The following is a 16337-nucleotide window of genomic DNA, read 5'->3' as shown; positions in this document are numbered from 1 at the left end:
CATCAGATCCTGGGATTGCTGGTGGAAGAATTGGCCTCGGATGAAAATCCTGCATCGACCATGTCGGTGCTGATGGTCACGACGTTCGTGGATGTCTTCTTCCTCCTTGGTAGTACCGCTGTGAAGCTGATTGCCCTCTGTACCTCATGGTGTGAGATCTCCAGGTGGAAACTTAAGATCGGGATATGCCAGACCGGGTGGAGCGGTGTCCTCAACATTGTTTTGCTACTTGAAGGCACCATTTTGAAGATCCCGTCGATGGATTTCGATGGTGTGCATGGTTGATGGCAGAGCTTGGGTTTGTGGTGGTGCCGACGCGGTCCTTTTCCTCCTCATCTTTTTCTGTTGCCCTATTGCGGTGCTTTCCTCCTTTTGGGGGTATTCTCGTAATGCATCTTTCTTATCAAATGGATTTGCAATTCTCTTGCCAACATCTTTTAAAAATGGGCATGAAACATGGAGCTATCTATTCAAGGTGAGAGTGGATGTGCTCGTTCTTTTCAAAAGAATGTTAGACGTGTTCCAGTTTTTCGTGTAAAGAAAATAATATGAAAAGACTACTATTCTCCAAACATGTGGATAGAAATTTGACTAGCCAAATACATGTTGTATTATATATGACAAAAAGTAGATGTTTTAAACTTCATCTGCATATGAATCCACAAATATAATTTTTATGACATATAGCATGTACTTGGTTAGTCAAATCAATGACACAAAACACGTAAACGCCTTACACATCCTTCCAGAGAGTGTATTTCTTTAAAAAAAATCATGAGAATAGTTTGCTATGTAATCCTACAACATGGAGGGACAATATTATAATATCAACGTATGAGACTCATGTAAGAGTAACATGATATTAAAAACATGAGGCCACTAGTAGGCATCAGCCGGAGGAATGTGGTCGCCGACTCAGGGGAGAACCAAGTGGTGGACAATGGTGGCGTAGGGGCAATTCTTACATAGGTGAAGTGCAGTTTCAGGCGCACAAAGGCAAAGTTGGCACACGGGGTCGTGGGGCCAACCACGTTACGCAAGACGGTCGACGGTGAGGATGTTGGTGTGAAGGGCAAGTCAGGCGAAAAATCTACATCTCAGCTTGGCATGGGCTTTCTAGATTTTCTCCATATCAAACTTACGATAGGCCCATAAATTGCATCGTGTAGGCTGAGCTGGAAGAATATTGTCCAGACTCACACCACTACGAGGCGATGGAATCCGGACGCTCAGGGTCGAAGATGGTCATCGTGATGATAGAAGCGAGGGCCACAAATTCTCGCAATTGGTTAGGCGTGTTTAAGCTTGTGACGGACGGATCCAGTTGTCGCCGCGCATCTCGTAGTGTACCATCATGTTCCAATGACAAGGAGAAGAGGGCAGCTGCCAGAGAGCGCACCGTCCCCAATACAATTGGCATGCCATAAGGAGGCCTTATTCCCATCATCATCGATGGTGATGGTAGTGGAGGCCCGGAAGAAGGCCATGTCAGTCTTGTCGCAAGGAAGTTAGGAGCCCACCAACTACTTGTCCAGGTCGTTCCACTGCAACCAAGGCCACCTCAATCTTAGGCCCCTTCCAAATCTTTCCAGACCGGCGACACCAAGCCCACCAAGCAACTTTGGAGGGTAGATGGTCTTCCAATTCACCAACAAGTGCACACCCTTCGTGTTTCAGCATCGTCGGCACACCAAATAAATCCTCTCGTGATCTTATCCACCTTGTTGCGAGCCCATTTTGGCAAAGGAATGGTCGTCGAGTGGAATGTCATTGTTGCCGCAAGAACGCCTTAGCCAAAGTGATCCTCCCTTGTTGAGAAATGTTCTTCCCCTTACAGTCTGGCAATCTACCATGGATCTTTTCAAAGAGAGACCGAGGGTGAATCTTCCTTAAGCGGTGCATGTGCAGAGGTAGGCCCAGGTATCGACCTGTGAAAGCCCCCATCTTGCCCGGGAATGCAATCATGATGTCGTCCAGATCAATACACTTGCAGCGGAGTCGATGGGAGGCAGAGGTTGAATCTTCCTTAAGCGGCGCACGTGTAGAGATAGGCCTAGGTATCGACCCAGGAAAGCCCCCATCTTGCCCGGGAATATAGTGATGATGTCGTCCTGATTAATGCCCTCGCAACGGAATCGATAAGAGGCTCAAGTTGAATCTTCGTTAAGAAGCGCACTGTAGAGATAGGCCCAAGTATCGACCTGGGAAAGCCCCATCTTGGTCGGGAATGCAGTCATGATGTCATCCAGGTCATTGCCCTTGCAGGGGATAGGAAAGATTAGTAAGAGCATCTCAAATAGAAGATACAGATGCAAAAATACCTAACTTATACATCTTTGAGGCCCAAAAAGCCTCTCCAACAGATGATGTAGATGCCAAAAAAATTACATCTCCGCCTCCCGGAGATGTAAACTACTATACCTCGCGGTGCAAATATGCATCTCCACCACTGGAGATGTAAAAACGCCAGTCGCGCGCCAACCGCCATTCCATTTCCTTCCCCCCAACCCCTCTTCTTCCTCCGCCGTCGTCGCCCCGCGCCAGATCCGCCCCCTCCGGCACCCCCGCACGCCGCAAATCGGGCGTTTTTCCGCCGCCGCTCGATTCCTCCACTGTTGTCGCCCCGCCCGCATCACCGCACCACGGCCGCTCGATTCCACCACTGGCGCCGTCCGCAGCCCGCCTCACTGCCCACAACCCCATATCGCCGCCTGCAGCCCCTGCCGCAGCCCCGAACCGCCGCTCGCAGCCCCGCCATGCTTCATCCGCTGCGTCCAGCTCACTCCCGTCGAGTTTTGACCACCGTAACTCCTCGCGTTTGCCCCAAAGGACGCGCCTCGCTCCCAGCTATCTGTAGAGCCAAACGCCGCTGCAAACTGTCGCCCGTAGAGCAAACCCGAGGCACTCCGCCGTGCTTGATGGTCGTCGGCGGCACAACTAGTTTACATCCATTTGCATCATCTGGTGGAGTTGCACTTTTACATCACCATTTTACATATTCTGTTGGAGTTGCCTCTTTTTTGGAGAGGTAAAAAACACTTTTTGAAGATGTAAATTTTTACATCTTCTATCTTACATCTCCAAATTTACATCTTCTGTTGGGGATGCTCTAAGAGCATTTCTAGCAGAACCTGTATATCGCCGACCCACAAAACTCGTTTACAGTTCGCGAAAAAATGGCTTTGCGGGCAGGCGAGGGCGGCGGCCGAGCAGATCCCGCATAGTGGAACTGTAAAACGGAATATCTTTACAGTTCCGCTATGCGGGGTTTGCTCGGCCGCAGCCCGCACCACCCGCAAATCAGATGGGTTTTTATCTGAATTTGACACATATGCCACATATTCATTAATTCATTATAAGATAAAATGTCAATTTTACAATACAACAATCATCCAAATTACAATAATTATTGAAATCACCGAAGCAAACTAAATAATTCAATACAAACCTTGTCCCGAATACAAATCACACATGAATTAAATGAAATGAATGCAAAAATAGAATGTGTTACCGCCCAGCCCTTTGCCAATGGTGCTCAATTAGATCCTCCTGAAGCTGAAAGTGGGTGTTTGCATATTCAATCTCCGGGTAGGTCTGAAGAAATCCTCTAATGAGGTTAGGGTCTCTAGCTAGTCTCGCGATGGCTCAATTCCATCTAAAATCACAAATACGAACGCTGCATGAACCGACTATGCATATCGCATCCGAAAGCACAAGCACAAGTACTCACCGGCGGCTCGGGGCGGTGGCTCTGCGGTGGTCGATCCCGGGGCGGCTCGGCTCGGCGGATCCGGGGAGCCAGTGAAGCGGCTCGGTGGAACCGGGTGAGGGGCACACCGACAGCATGATTCCGTCCGCGGATATGGCCGGAATCGCCGGCACCGGACGGGCGAAACCGATGGCGGGCAGCTGCGGAAGGGGGATGGGGAACACGAGTAGGCTGAAATGTCCCTCCCGCCAACCGCTTTTCTGAGATACAGGGCACATCGGGTCGAGGGGGAAACCTATGTTTTCACGGGTTGGAGGTGAGATTTTACGGCACCCCTCAAATTTTTTACGGGTCCGACACGTTTACATTGTCGATTGGGCAGCTTTTTTCGCGCGGGCACGCATTTTGACGGTTATTTTGCGGGTCGGGGTATTATACGGAGTCTGCTAGAGATGCTCTAAGGCCCTATTTGTTTGAGCTTTTGCTTCTGCTTTTGCAGCTTTTTCACCTTGACCAAAAAGTCATAAAAGCTCATAAATAGATGCTTTTAGAGCTTTTATGGGTTTTGATGAATCAATATAACAAAAATTGTGAAATGGTAGATGTATGTTGTCATCAGATACTATTTCTTGGATCTCAAATCAAAGTTATTACATCATACGTAACTATCTACTTCCTTCGTTTCATATTCTGTTCAGATGGATGTATCTAAACATATTTCAGTGCTAGATACATCTGTTCGAGCGGATTCAAACAGATGTATCAAAACATGTTTCAGCGTTAGATACATCTTGAGTGGCAACTAAGATGGAACGAAGGAGTACAAGATATACTAAAGGCAGACTGTACACTACTTGCCTTCATCAAGAACCATCCATCTAGAGCTGTGATATAACAGGGCGGTACACACGTCCAGGAACCTTGATAAGACTCGACAATATAATATCATTCACATGATAAACGTTAGACAAATACATACAACCTATGAGTACAACGGATGCCTAATACCCAGTATCCACCATGCTACCACGAGATTAGCAGCAAGAACAACATGTTTATTTTGTATACGACACAATAAATAGAAGGAAATAAAATATATTGTTCACATTGATATGTAACACTAACTTTACACCTGAACGCCTTCGTTCCGACTTTACAAGACTACAACAGGAGCTATGGCCCAGAACTCCCTGTTCCATTGTCAGGAAATGCCCCAAACAGCAACTTCTGCGGCCTCTTGGCCAGTGCATTTTCATCCTCTTCGCTGACGGATCTCAATAAGCCAGCGAAGCTTTCTCAAATAAAATGATCGTCATCAATGGGGAAAGACCCCACGTCGCTAGATATTCTGAGAAGGTGTGCCAGCTCTAACCGGTATTCCAGACCCCGGATGTAGTGACCCAGCAACATGCACCTGAGCAGGACGCAATGTCAATCACCAACTGGCCATGAACAGAAAGGCCAAATCAAACAAAGCATAACGAATCTGATTTGTATTTACCAGAATAGCAAACGTGCAAGATAATCACGTGGGACAGATATTAGGGGCTGAAACGGGAGGGAAGTATTCTCGACAAGCTCTGCACAGTCATCGTCCTCACCCCCACAATTTAGGGCTCCCCCAGCATTCTCTAGTGGCGGAGGAGACTTTGAGTGTACCTTGGGGGAAAGAGTAGCAAGCAAACCATGCACAACAGACTGGATAGCCTCTTGCACACCGGGACAGGTGGATTCCGAGAGTTCAGCAACCTGTGCATAACTGCTAGTCAGGCCACTGTAAAGAAACCTAGAACCAATCTCTGAATTTTCTTTGCTGCTTGGGGTTTGTACCAAGAGCAATTAGTCATCAGTAAGCTGTTGAGATGTAGACATACCTTCTCTGGTGTTAGGGATCTTAGATAGTCCAGCAGATCATTTTTCTCTTCCCCAACAAACTGTTGCATTTGAAGGGCAGAATTTTTCCTCTTCAGGTCATGTAACTCCTACAAGATTATAAAACAATAAACCTTCAGGTTTGAACACAACAGGCACAATGCATATTGTCAGCCAAAAAATTACGGAAATGATAAATCCCGAACGTTCGGATTTTAAGCATGGCAATCCGAACGTTTTTCATGGCAACTTTAGTTCACGCGAGGTTGGCAAACTATGGCAATGTTCTGACAAAAAAAATGAACTGGGACAAAGTTGCCATGTTTTAACAACTAAAGTTGCCACCTCGCATCAACTAAAAGTTGCCATGAAAAACGTTCAGGATGACATGATTAAAATCCGAACGTTCGGGATTTATCGGGGTCTTTTCACAGAAACAGTTGCACAAAGTGGTGGCCGTCATATAAATATAGCACCCAAGAACTTTACAACAACAAAAGTTGCACAAAGCAGCGGACTTCAGTGCATAGCAATACAGCTGATCGAAGTGAAATTCAATTGGTGTCAGATCAGTTCTCAGTAATACAAATACAAGTTAAAGATGACTTTAGCATATATATTAAACAAGAAAATTGTAAAAGTAGAGTACATGGTTGGGATGAACCTGCAAAGTTCCAATGGCAGCAGAAGAAAATATTTGATTCACGGGCCTAACAAGATAGATATATTGCAGACATTTTTAAAAATGTATATTTGATCAATAGTCATTTACAGACAGGAAACAGAAGGCATGGTAATAAACAAAATCATACTAAATAATGAATCAGGCAATATAACCAGGTACATGATAAAAGCAATAACCAATAAACCGAAAGAAGTTTGTTCACGATTATTTGAATATTCCTGATCAGGACATATGATTGGAGACTATTACCTTTTTCATCGCATCCAAACGAGATTGCAACCGAATAATCTGCTCTTCTGCTTGGGGTGTTAAGTTACTTAACATTTCTCCCATACTCTCACCAGATGATTCTTCGTCACTTTTTCCAGAGTCCTGGGGCATGTCGTCTTCCGATAATCTGAAAATTGTAACAGGCCTACCCAAATTGATATCATGAAGATTATCTTCACTCGTGTCTCTTTTTTCACATTCAGCATCTTCTTCAGAAAGTTCTAGGTTCCTTTCAAAAGAGAGCCTGCATTCAGCATTACGTAGAGTATACCTGCAAGAAGAAATGAAGTAAGCACTACCGCCTTTTAGTACATCAATACATGCCCGATGTGCTTTGAAGACACATGTTAATACAAATCACTTCGCAAACAAAACAAAGACTACAACAGTTGCTTCAAACTTGTTCAAAATCTCTACTACCTTATAAATTGGAGTTGGTGGTGGGGGCGGTAAGTTCAATCCCCATTCCATCCCAATCTCCGCCATCCATCTAGAACCAACTAGACCCTTCCCGGTTTGGAAGAGTTCACTCCCCATGCCATCCCAATCTTTCTCATCCATCTAGAACCCATCAGACCCCTCTGGTTTGATTTTTTTTATAGATGAAACAGTAAAAAATAATGCCATTGGGAAGCCTCAAAGCGCACACATGTGTATACACCCAGCTCAATCAAACCAGCAAGCGACCACCTCACTCATGTTTTGAACGACAAAGTATTTTATAAGTACATGTCAGTGCTCCCATGGCAGTGTTACACAGTGCAGTGTTGCGGGCTTGCTTGAGTTTGTCTTTGCAGTGTTCAAAGTCCATTTGTTGTTGTATACTGCTAATCCAATGCAACTTTAACTATTTTGTAGTTCCGTAGCAACGCACAGGTATTATGCTAGTACTGATAGAAATAGATGCAATAACCCATCTGTCATATAGCCAACATTTAAAAAATGTAACAGGAGCTATCACATGGGAATGATGTCCTTGATAGTAGCTCAATTCAAGAGGAAGGCTGAAACTGTTCCAGTTTTATTAACCTGATTCCTACTCATTTACCGGCAAAGGAAGGAATTCTTATCCATATCTCCAGGCAACTCATATCGACAACATGAACTGCATGATAATTAGCATATACAAAAAAACAGCTTTACTGAAAATAGGTACACCGAAATTCCAGGCCAAAATTGTAAAACATAGTCAAGTAGGTAATTATCAGGCTAAAAAAGATGAGGGCAGGTAACTAGTTTTTATTTCTCCACAAAACAGTGAAAATTGTGAGTGATTAGCAAGTGACAACCAACTCAGCAGCACTAACAAGAAGATCACGACTTCTAACCTACTACTCCCTCCGTTCGATAATTCTTGTCGCGGTTTTAGTTCTAAAACCACAACAAGAATTATGGAACGGAGGGAGTGAAAAATAGGCCTAAGCTATCAATACCACCACATTAGTAATTAACCAAACGGAACAGATGAACCTCAACACACTGAAAGAACATAAACAATGAGCAGTTCGAGAAAACAAAGGTATACTAGCAGTATGGAAGAAAAACCAGGAAAACACCACAGCATGGATACATCCAAGAAATTTCACTTTCCAACAATGAAAGATCAAACACCATTCAAACGTATTCCCAAGATGTTATGGTGCTTATATTTTAATGCATAGCATGCCATAGCTGTGCCACTACTACAAACTTGGGTACGTTTTCCAGATTCACATGCTATTATTCTTTACTAATGAATAGCAAGTTTTTCAGTTTCAAGTGTAGTGATCTAATAGTGCCATACACTTCCGTAAGATGGTCATTGTTAATTGTCATCTATTTTTTTTAAATAGCAAAGAAAATTCATGTGCCTGATGAACCAACCAACTCTCAGAAAACCCATGTGCAATCAATAAGAAAATATCTTTTTCAACCAGAGAGCTTACCCAGTCATGATTGAAGATACCAATAACTTGAAAAATGGACTCCAAAGGGCTTCTACAACAACACGGAACTGATCAGATGGAAGCAGACCCAACATGCCAGAGATGGTCCTCTTCATTGCATCAACTGTTTCAAGAGGAACATCTTTCTGAATGACACTAAGATCCAAAGGCTCTATATCTTGGATCAAATTCCACAAGGTAGATTTCTACAAGGAAATCAAACACGTAGTCATTAAAATGCACTGTAGAGTGCAGAGTGACTATACAATCTCAAGAACCTAGAACCGAGAAGAATAAAATCAAACAATTAGAACACAATCAAACAATTTTTGGGTGTAAAGGTAGAACAATACAACAACAACAACAAAGCCTTTAGTCCCAAACAAGTTGGGGTAGGCTAGAGGTGAAACCCATAAGATCTCGCAACCAACTCATGGCTCTGGCACATGGATAGCAAGCTTCCACGCACCCCTGTCCATAGCTAGCTCTTTGGTGATACTCCAATCCTTCAGGTCTCTCTTAACGGACTCCTCCCATGTCAAATTCGGTCTACCCCGCCCTCTCTTGACATTCTCCGCACGCTTTAGCCGTCCGCTATGCACTGGAGCTTCTGGAGGCCTGCGCTGAATATGCCCAAACCATCTCAGACGATGTTGGACAAGCTTCTCCTCAATTGGTGCTACCCCAACTCTATCTCGTATATCATCAGGTAGAACAATAAAATCAAACAATTTTCTGTAGCACTTCTCATGCATGTTGAGAGAAATAAAAGTAATAAGGTCGATGAGGTGGCATGTGGTGCATATTGAGATAAATAGAAGTAGTGGGGATCAACTACTTAAGTATATATATGATATATATGATTCACCCGTACCAGCCAAGTTGTGCGTGTAAAGTATTTCAGATGCATACAACTCAAACCCATCAAATCCATAAGTTAACCCAATTTTCAAGATCTGAAATGTTACTACATCATTCAGAGTGGGAGAGCCCCAGGAAAAGCAAGTAGCTAACTCTCTTTTAGCAAGAGCATGGCTTCCGTTCTTTAGACCTGGTTCTGAGGATGACGATGAGCAGTAGATCCATTGCCAGGATGACCAGTCCTGAGGATGACGGTGGGCAAGGGACATTAGAATACGAGGACTATAACTTCATTACTTGTGCCCACACTTGCAGAACACTCGGATTATTTGAATTGTCCGTTTCTCTACAAAATTGACACGAGCTCACACTGGCAGCAACAAAAAGTGGGAGCATCGAATTATGATCTCTCAATTAATCCAATCAACAATTCACCGGTTTCAAGCATCTCACCGGACTACACCAATTTTCAGATGGTAACGACCTCATCTTATTCACAAGTATCAATAATGATTATTGCACGGCTGAGCCCGGTAGATGATCTAGTAACCAAAATATCACTAGCCGCACGCGGACGCTCCATCCGCCGCATCAGAGCACCACAATCTCAATCTCATGACGAACCAAACAGTTCCCATAATAATAAACAAACTCAATATGTACAAGCAACCAGACTATTCAATTTTGGGGGCAAAGTGGGCTGGGCGATGCGACCGAGGGAGGGGAAGGGCGCTCACCTTGGAGGGGCCGTGCATGGGCCTTCCCCGCGCGTAGAGCTCGTCGAAGGGCGAGGCGGAGGCGGCCGCCACCCCGACCCCGGCGAGCCTCCTCCGCCAGCTCCCAATCGCCAGCCCCGCCGGGTAGAGCTGCGCCGGGGGAGGCGGGGGAGGGAACCCGAGGCGCGCCGCGGCGGAGCGGCCGCTGCGGAGAGGCGGGCGGAGGCAGGAGGCGGTCGGCATGTGGCCGTCGCCGGCGGGTGGGGGCGCGCTCCTGGCTGGCTTGCTGGATTCCTTTCCCTCGGGACCGGGCCTGGTGGCGATAGGTCTTTCTAGCTCCTCCGGCCGTGGGCCCGCGGCCGCGTGCGTGGGTAGCGAACAGAGGTGGACTGCATTTCGTCGCCGCTCGAAAAAGAGAAAAGGAATACGGACTCAAATTCTTACCTCAACGGAACCGGTCGCTGACGTGTGGGCCAGCGCGGCGAGCTCCCGGTCGACCGGGGTGTAGCTGACGTGTGGGCCAGCGCGGCGAGCTCTTGGTCGACCAGGGTGCGTGTGGATGGAGGTGGAACGGAATATGCGTCCACACGACATCGTTTGTCATGTCATGCGCTTCTTGGACAATTTTCTTTTTCCTCTTCCCTTGGCACGGTTGTTTTTTCCCTCATTTTCGTGTGGTTCTCTATGCCGGAGATGCTGAACTCTGTGAAGCCGACATGACTTGTGGAAAATACATGGTGGATGACTCAACCTGGCATGGATATACAAATTTTCTTTTTATTTTTCTTGTGGTTCACTATGCGTCGGAAACACGAACTGACGTCGTGATAGCTAAATGGACGTTTTGGGGCCGACATGGCTTTTCATTTCATGCCATTTGTTTCTTTTTGTTACGGATGGTTTCTTTTCATTTTGCTCGTTCTCTATGTTGGTAAACTGTGTGTTCCAAAAAAATGTTGGGGTGGATCATGAAAACATTGACCTTTTAAAAATTGGTTGCTAAAAAGTATAACATCTTTAAGGGCATGTACAATGGTGCTATCTTAAAAGTGCCACGTAGGATAAATGATGCGGTAGAGGAGAGAGCACTCATAAGAAAATGCATGTCTTCTCTTATTTAAGAGAAGACAAGAGATGATCGCTAGCACAATATGTCTCACCACGTTTTTAGAAATGGCTAGTTATTGAAGATAAACCTAAGAGATGACCCATTTTAGACATTTGATTTTGTCATCTCTAAATTACATGCAAGTATTAAGATAAGACTATCTTATCAATCATTGTACATGTCCTAAAACTTTAATCAAATCTCGCTTAACCACGACTTCTCCAACGTTGAACTTGACTAAATCACCATCTCGTAAACTTGGCACTGAAAAAAATCGTGTCCAAATGAAGATTTTAGTCAATAACAAAAACCATGGTGTTCAGTTCATCAGTTGTTAGAGCTCAATATCATCGTGCATGTTGTTGACCTCACATTACCAACTTTAAGGGGGAAATATTATTATTATTATTATAAAAATATATGCGCTTTGTGGTCCAAGACAAAGCATGCTTGGATGGTAGTTTCACATGCATTAGTGACCATATATGGTCACTTTGGAGCCTCCAGACGTAATTGTTGGAAGCTCCGAGCTACGTGATTTCGTGCGCAACGGTTAGATTTTTGGCCCACCTTGTGTTAAGTCTTTCAGGCATGTGAGATACCATGAGATCTACTCCTATGTATTGAACACTCCAACTTCTGGAAGCCCGAAATTTGTCATATGACAGTTTGGGAGTAGAGGAGATTGCTCTCTGGGCGCAAGCAAGAATTTTTTTACCGGACAACTTAAGTTCTCAAAACTTTTGGAGGGTTTACACCTCGTAGACCGGCTAAGTACTTGGAAGCCTTCAAGTTGTGGAGGAGCCGAGAAGTTCGTAATGCCCGAAGATCGTCTACTTCATGTGATCTAATCAATGTGAAACACCTTTTGTGTTTGAAAGCCGTGATGTGATAGATGTTCGTATGACTTTGTGTCCCTAGATTGTGCACATGACTTTGTGGCAACATATGTAATCAAGATCGAGGACTTAGTGTGTTATGCAACCATGTTCGAACCTCAAGATAAATCCTTGTGTTTGTTATTTCCCTAACACTTTTACTTTCATGCAAACTTGGCTTTCACTTTTACTTTTATAGTCTTGCATACGTAGACTGTCCTAAGCAACAGTAACTTAGGCATCCTTTTGGTCTACATAATTTTAAAGGAATTACATAGGATAGAATTCCTGTAGGAAAATTTCCATTAGAGCCCTTCATTTTCACGGAAATGATGTCTTACTCTATATACGTTGGTTTATATCGTTCACATTTGAAAGGACAAAACATTAGCTCAACCGCAATGAAAAAAATCATGTCATATGAACTAAATATCATCTCTTTTCCTATAGGAATTTAAGATACGTGCCATCTCATTTTCTATGACTTTTTACTATTCATGTGATATTTCTATCTTTTGCACCAAAGGAGGCCTTAAATTGGCCACCTGCTGGGTGTACATGCCCAACTGCGTAGTCATCCACCTGCTCTCGTCCTCGTAGTAGCCTCCGCCTCCGTCAAGGATCATGTCAAACATCTGCTTGTTTGTGTGGTCGTACGCCGGCTCGCCCACTTGAGGCATACCATCGAACTGCGTCCTTGATAGGCAGGATACATGTGAGGAAGACCGTGTCCTTGATGCCATTGAAAGAGTAGCTAGTAGATATGCACATCTGCCTACATATTTTATTTACAAAACACACAAAATTTACTGAAATGCATGAACACTTTTAAAACAACATAAAAAAATTAAAGCATGATCATTTTTATATAAAACATGAAAATTTATTTAAAACATGTTTTTAAATACTATGATATTTTTTAAATATAAGTATTTTCAAAAATTACATTAATACTTTATTTAATATGCAAACACTTTTTAATTTTTACAAATAATTCATAATTTAATTTGATGATTTTTTAAAAATTAATAGGTGAGCATTTTTTGTCTAATTTCTTTTATTTATTTGTATATTATTTATTTATCACTCCATTCAATCAATAATAAGTGTTGCCACCGCAAAAAGTGTTGCAGGTTTGAACTAAGGTTGAACTAACCTTAATTCAAAATCGCGGCACTTATTTTGGATCGGAGGGAATTTATATTTTGTTTACAAATTTCGAAAAATGAAAAAAGTAACATAAATTGCAGCCCACGATCACGTTTTGGACATATAAATTGTAAAGACATGAGACTCCATGGTGGTAAACCTTTTTCTAGATTAAAATTCTTAATTTACGTTACTTAGCTCTTCTTTTTAGTCTATTTATATCTTTACCTAATATTAAAGGACGGAGGGTTTCATAGTTCTCCATAAGTCACCCTTTATATCCATTGATTTTACGTAAACCTTAAAGATTGACGGCTGAGATTTAAAAGAAGAAGTTTTATTTTTATTTTTATTTCTCTCAAAGAAAGGATCGATCTATTCGTTCCCACACGATCTAGACCAGCAGCCCGCCTAGCGTGTCACCGAACGTACGATCGATCACGTATTCCACGAAAACAAACGAGAGAGAGAGGGAGAGAGAGAGAGAGAGAGAGAGAGAGAGAGAGAGAGAGAGAGAGAGACGGCTGGATCCGCGTCACCGTGGACCAACGTCTCCATACTCGAGGTTGACGACTGGCTGCTGTGGATCTCGCCACCCCGCGACTCTCGACGTCGCGGCCTGGATCCAGCGGCCCACTCGGGATGCAGCCACTGAAACCGTGTGCCCGTGATCTTGCGACTAGCAGTCGCTCGTTGCATGGCGGAAGGAGCGATGGAGTGTGGTGGTGTTGGGTGGCATGCTCAGACCGACAAGGGCAGGACTGGGAAGGAGGTGGAGAGGCTGAGTACGACCTAGGTCTTACTATTTGGAACTTTGGATCCAGGTTGAGTAGCTTCAACGTTGCAAATATTGTGGCAACGGAACCTAGCTGGAGCTTAGATGGATGTTGGCAAAGAGAACAGAATCCTGACATAGATCAGTGCGAAGCTAGCCGACCCGGAGTCTAAAGGTGGCCTCCGATTGCATGTCTGAGTCAAATCCGTACGATGCATGCATCATCCAAAACCTAAAACGTGACTGATGCAGATTCCTGACTCTGGCCTCGGCCTAGCAAACGCGTCTTCTGCCCTCGATCTATATAGACTATGTGGAGCCACACCTAACTATCGGCACCGATCAAACTAATGGCGACTACGGTCGGAATGAATCATGGCGCTGAGTGTCCTTTGCGGAGGAAGGTGGTCTGCTCTTTCCTCTTTAATCATAAGCCGTGGGACGTGCAGACAATCTGAAGCTAATACGTCTTCAACGTATCTATAATTTTTTATTGTTCCATGCTATTAAATTATCTGTTTTGGATGTTTAATGGGCTTTATTATACATTTTTATATTATTTTTGGGACTAACCTATTAACCGAAGGCCCAGTGCAAATTGTTTTTTTTTCCTATTTTAGTGTTTCGCAGAAAAAGAATATCAAACGGAATCCAAACGGAATGAAACCTTCGCGAGGATCGTTTTTGGAACAAACGCAATCCAGGAGACTTGGAGTGGACGTCAAGAAAGCAGCGAGAGAGCCACGAAACACCTTTTCCACCGCCGCAACCTTCTGTACCCATGAGATCCCATCTTGGGGCCTTTTCCGGCGCTCCACCGGAGGGGATTCAATCACGGAGGGCTTCTACATCAACACCATAGCCTCTCCGATGATGTGTGAGTAGTTTGCCACAGACCTTCGGGTCCATAGTTATTAGCTAGATGGCTTCTTCTCTCTCTTTGAATCTCAATACAAAGTTCTCCTCGATCTTCTTGGAGATCTATTCGATGTAATTCGTTTTGCGGTGTGTTTGTCGAGATCCGATGAATTGTGGGTTTATGATCAAGATTATCTATGAACAATATTTGATTCTTCTCTGAATTCTTATATGCATGATTTAATATCTTTGCAAGTCTCTTCGAATTATCAGTTTGGTTTGGCCTACTAGATTGATCTTTCTTGCAATGGGAGAAGTGCTTAGCTTTGGGTTCAATCTTGCGGTGTCCTTTCCCAGTGACAGCAGGGGCAGCAAGGCACGTATTGTATTGTTGCCATCGAGGATAAAAAGATGGGGTTTATATCATATTGCTTGAATTTATCCCTCTACATCATGTCATCTTGCCTAATGCGTTACTCTGTTCTTATGAACTTAATACTCTAGATGCATGCAGGATAGCGGTCGATGTGTGGAGTAATAGTAGTAGAGGCAGAATCATTTCAGACTACTTGACACGGACGTGATGCCTATGTTCATGATCATGCCTGGATATTCTCATAACTATGCACTTTTCTATCAATTGCTCGACAGTAATTTGTTCACCCACCGTAATATATTCTATCTTGAGAGAGGCCATTAGTGAAACCTATGGCCCCCGTGTCTACTTTACATCATATTATTTTTCTATCAACTTGCTATTTCTGTCGCCGTTTATTTTGCAATCTTCACTTTCCAATCTATACAACAAAAATACCAAAAATATTTATCTTATTATCTTTATCAGATCTCACTTTTGCAAGTGGCCGTGAAGGGATTGACAACCCCTTTATCGTGTTGGTTGCAAGGTTCTTGATTGTTTGTGCAGGTACTAGGCGATTTGCGTGTAGTCTCCTACTGGATTGATACCTTGGTTCTCAAAAACTGAGGGAAATACTTACGCTACTTTGCTGCATCACCCTTTCCTCTTCAAGGGAAAACCAACGCATGCTCAAGAGGTAGCAAGAAGGATATCTGGCGCCGTTGCCGGGGAGATCTACGCACAAGTTAAGACATACCAAGTACCCATCACAAACTCTTATGCCTCGCATTACATTATTTGCCATTTGCCTCTCGTTTTCCTCTCCCCCACTTCACCCTTGCCGTTTTATTCGCTCTTTTTCTCCGTTCGTCTCTTTTGCTTACCTTTTTGTGTGCTCGCTCTTTGTGCTATTTGTTGCCATCATGTCTGGAACTGGGGAGGTTATCGTTGAAAAGGATAATAGTAACAATGATGCTTTTGATAATCCTCTTGAATAATCTACTATTCTTCACACTAAGAAGTTTCGGATCGGTAGTGGTAATATTATTGAAAAGGAGTTATTCAAGATTTCTTTACTTGTGCCGGTGCTTTGCCCACTATGGGAGGGTCAATTCTTCATAGAACTAGTAGTCTTGCGGATGCTATATCTTTGCTCATAGTTGAACTTGAAAT

General features: G+C 43.7%; 1 protein-coding gene across 1 annotated transcript; it reads right to left on the bottom strand.

Annotated features, from left to right (window-relative positions):
• Positions 1-4624: 4624 nt before the first annotated feature.
• Positions 4625-10396, bottom strand: LOC123096131 (uncharacterized). The gene is made up of 6 exons (XM_044517755.1): positions 10060-10396; positions 8462-8667; positions 6516-6807; positions 5584-5691; positions 5211-5458; positions 4625-5123 (listed from the first exon to the last, which is right to left on the bottom strand). Exons 1-6 carry the CDS (start codon positions 10279-10281, stop codon positions 5006-5008), a joined length of 1194 nt encoding a protein of 397 aa, XP_044373690.1. The 5' UTR covers positions 10282-10396; the 3' UTR covers positions 4625-5005.
• Positions 10397-16337: the final 5941 nt, after the last annotated feature.

This window comes from Triticum aestivum, chromosome 4D (genome assembly GCF_018294505.1).
Source record: "Triticum aestivum cultivar Chinese Spring chromosome 4D, IWGSC CS RefSeq v2.1, whole genome shotgun sequence".
Lineage (NCBI taxonomy): Eukaryota > Viridiplantae > Streptophyta > Magnoliopsida > Poales > Poaceae > Triticum > Triticum aestivum.
Note: the sequence above shows the minus strand (reverse complement) of the source record. Positions and strands in the feature narration are given on the sequence as shown.

What these genes read in the sequence shown, in the direction of transcription:
- LOC123096131 (XM_044517755.1), bottom strand. Translation starts at nt 10,281, where the DNA reads ATGCCGACCGCCTCCTGCCTCCGCCCGCCTCTCCGCAGCGGCCGCTCC. An exon ending in GTATCTTCAATCATGACTGG is followed by an intron (nt 6,808 to 8,461) that starts GTAAGCTCTCTG and finishes TTCTTCTTGCAG; the next exon opens with GTATACTCTACGTAATGCTG. An exon ending in GATCCCTAACACCAGAGAAG is followed by an intron (nt 5,459 to 5,583) that starts GTATGTCTACAT and finishes AGTTATGCACAG; the next exon opens with GTTGCTGAACTCTCGGAATC.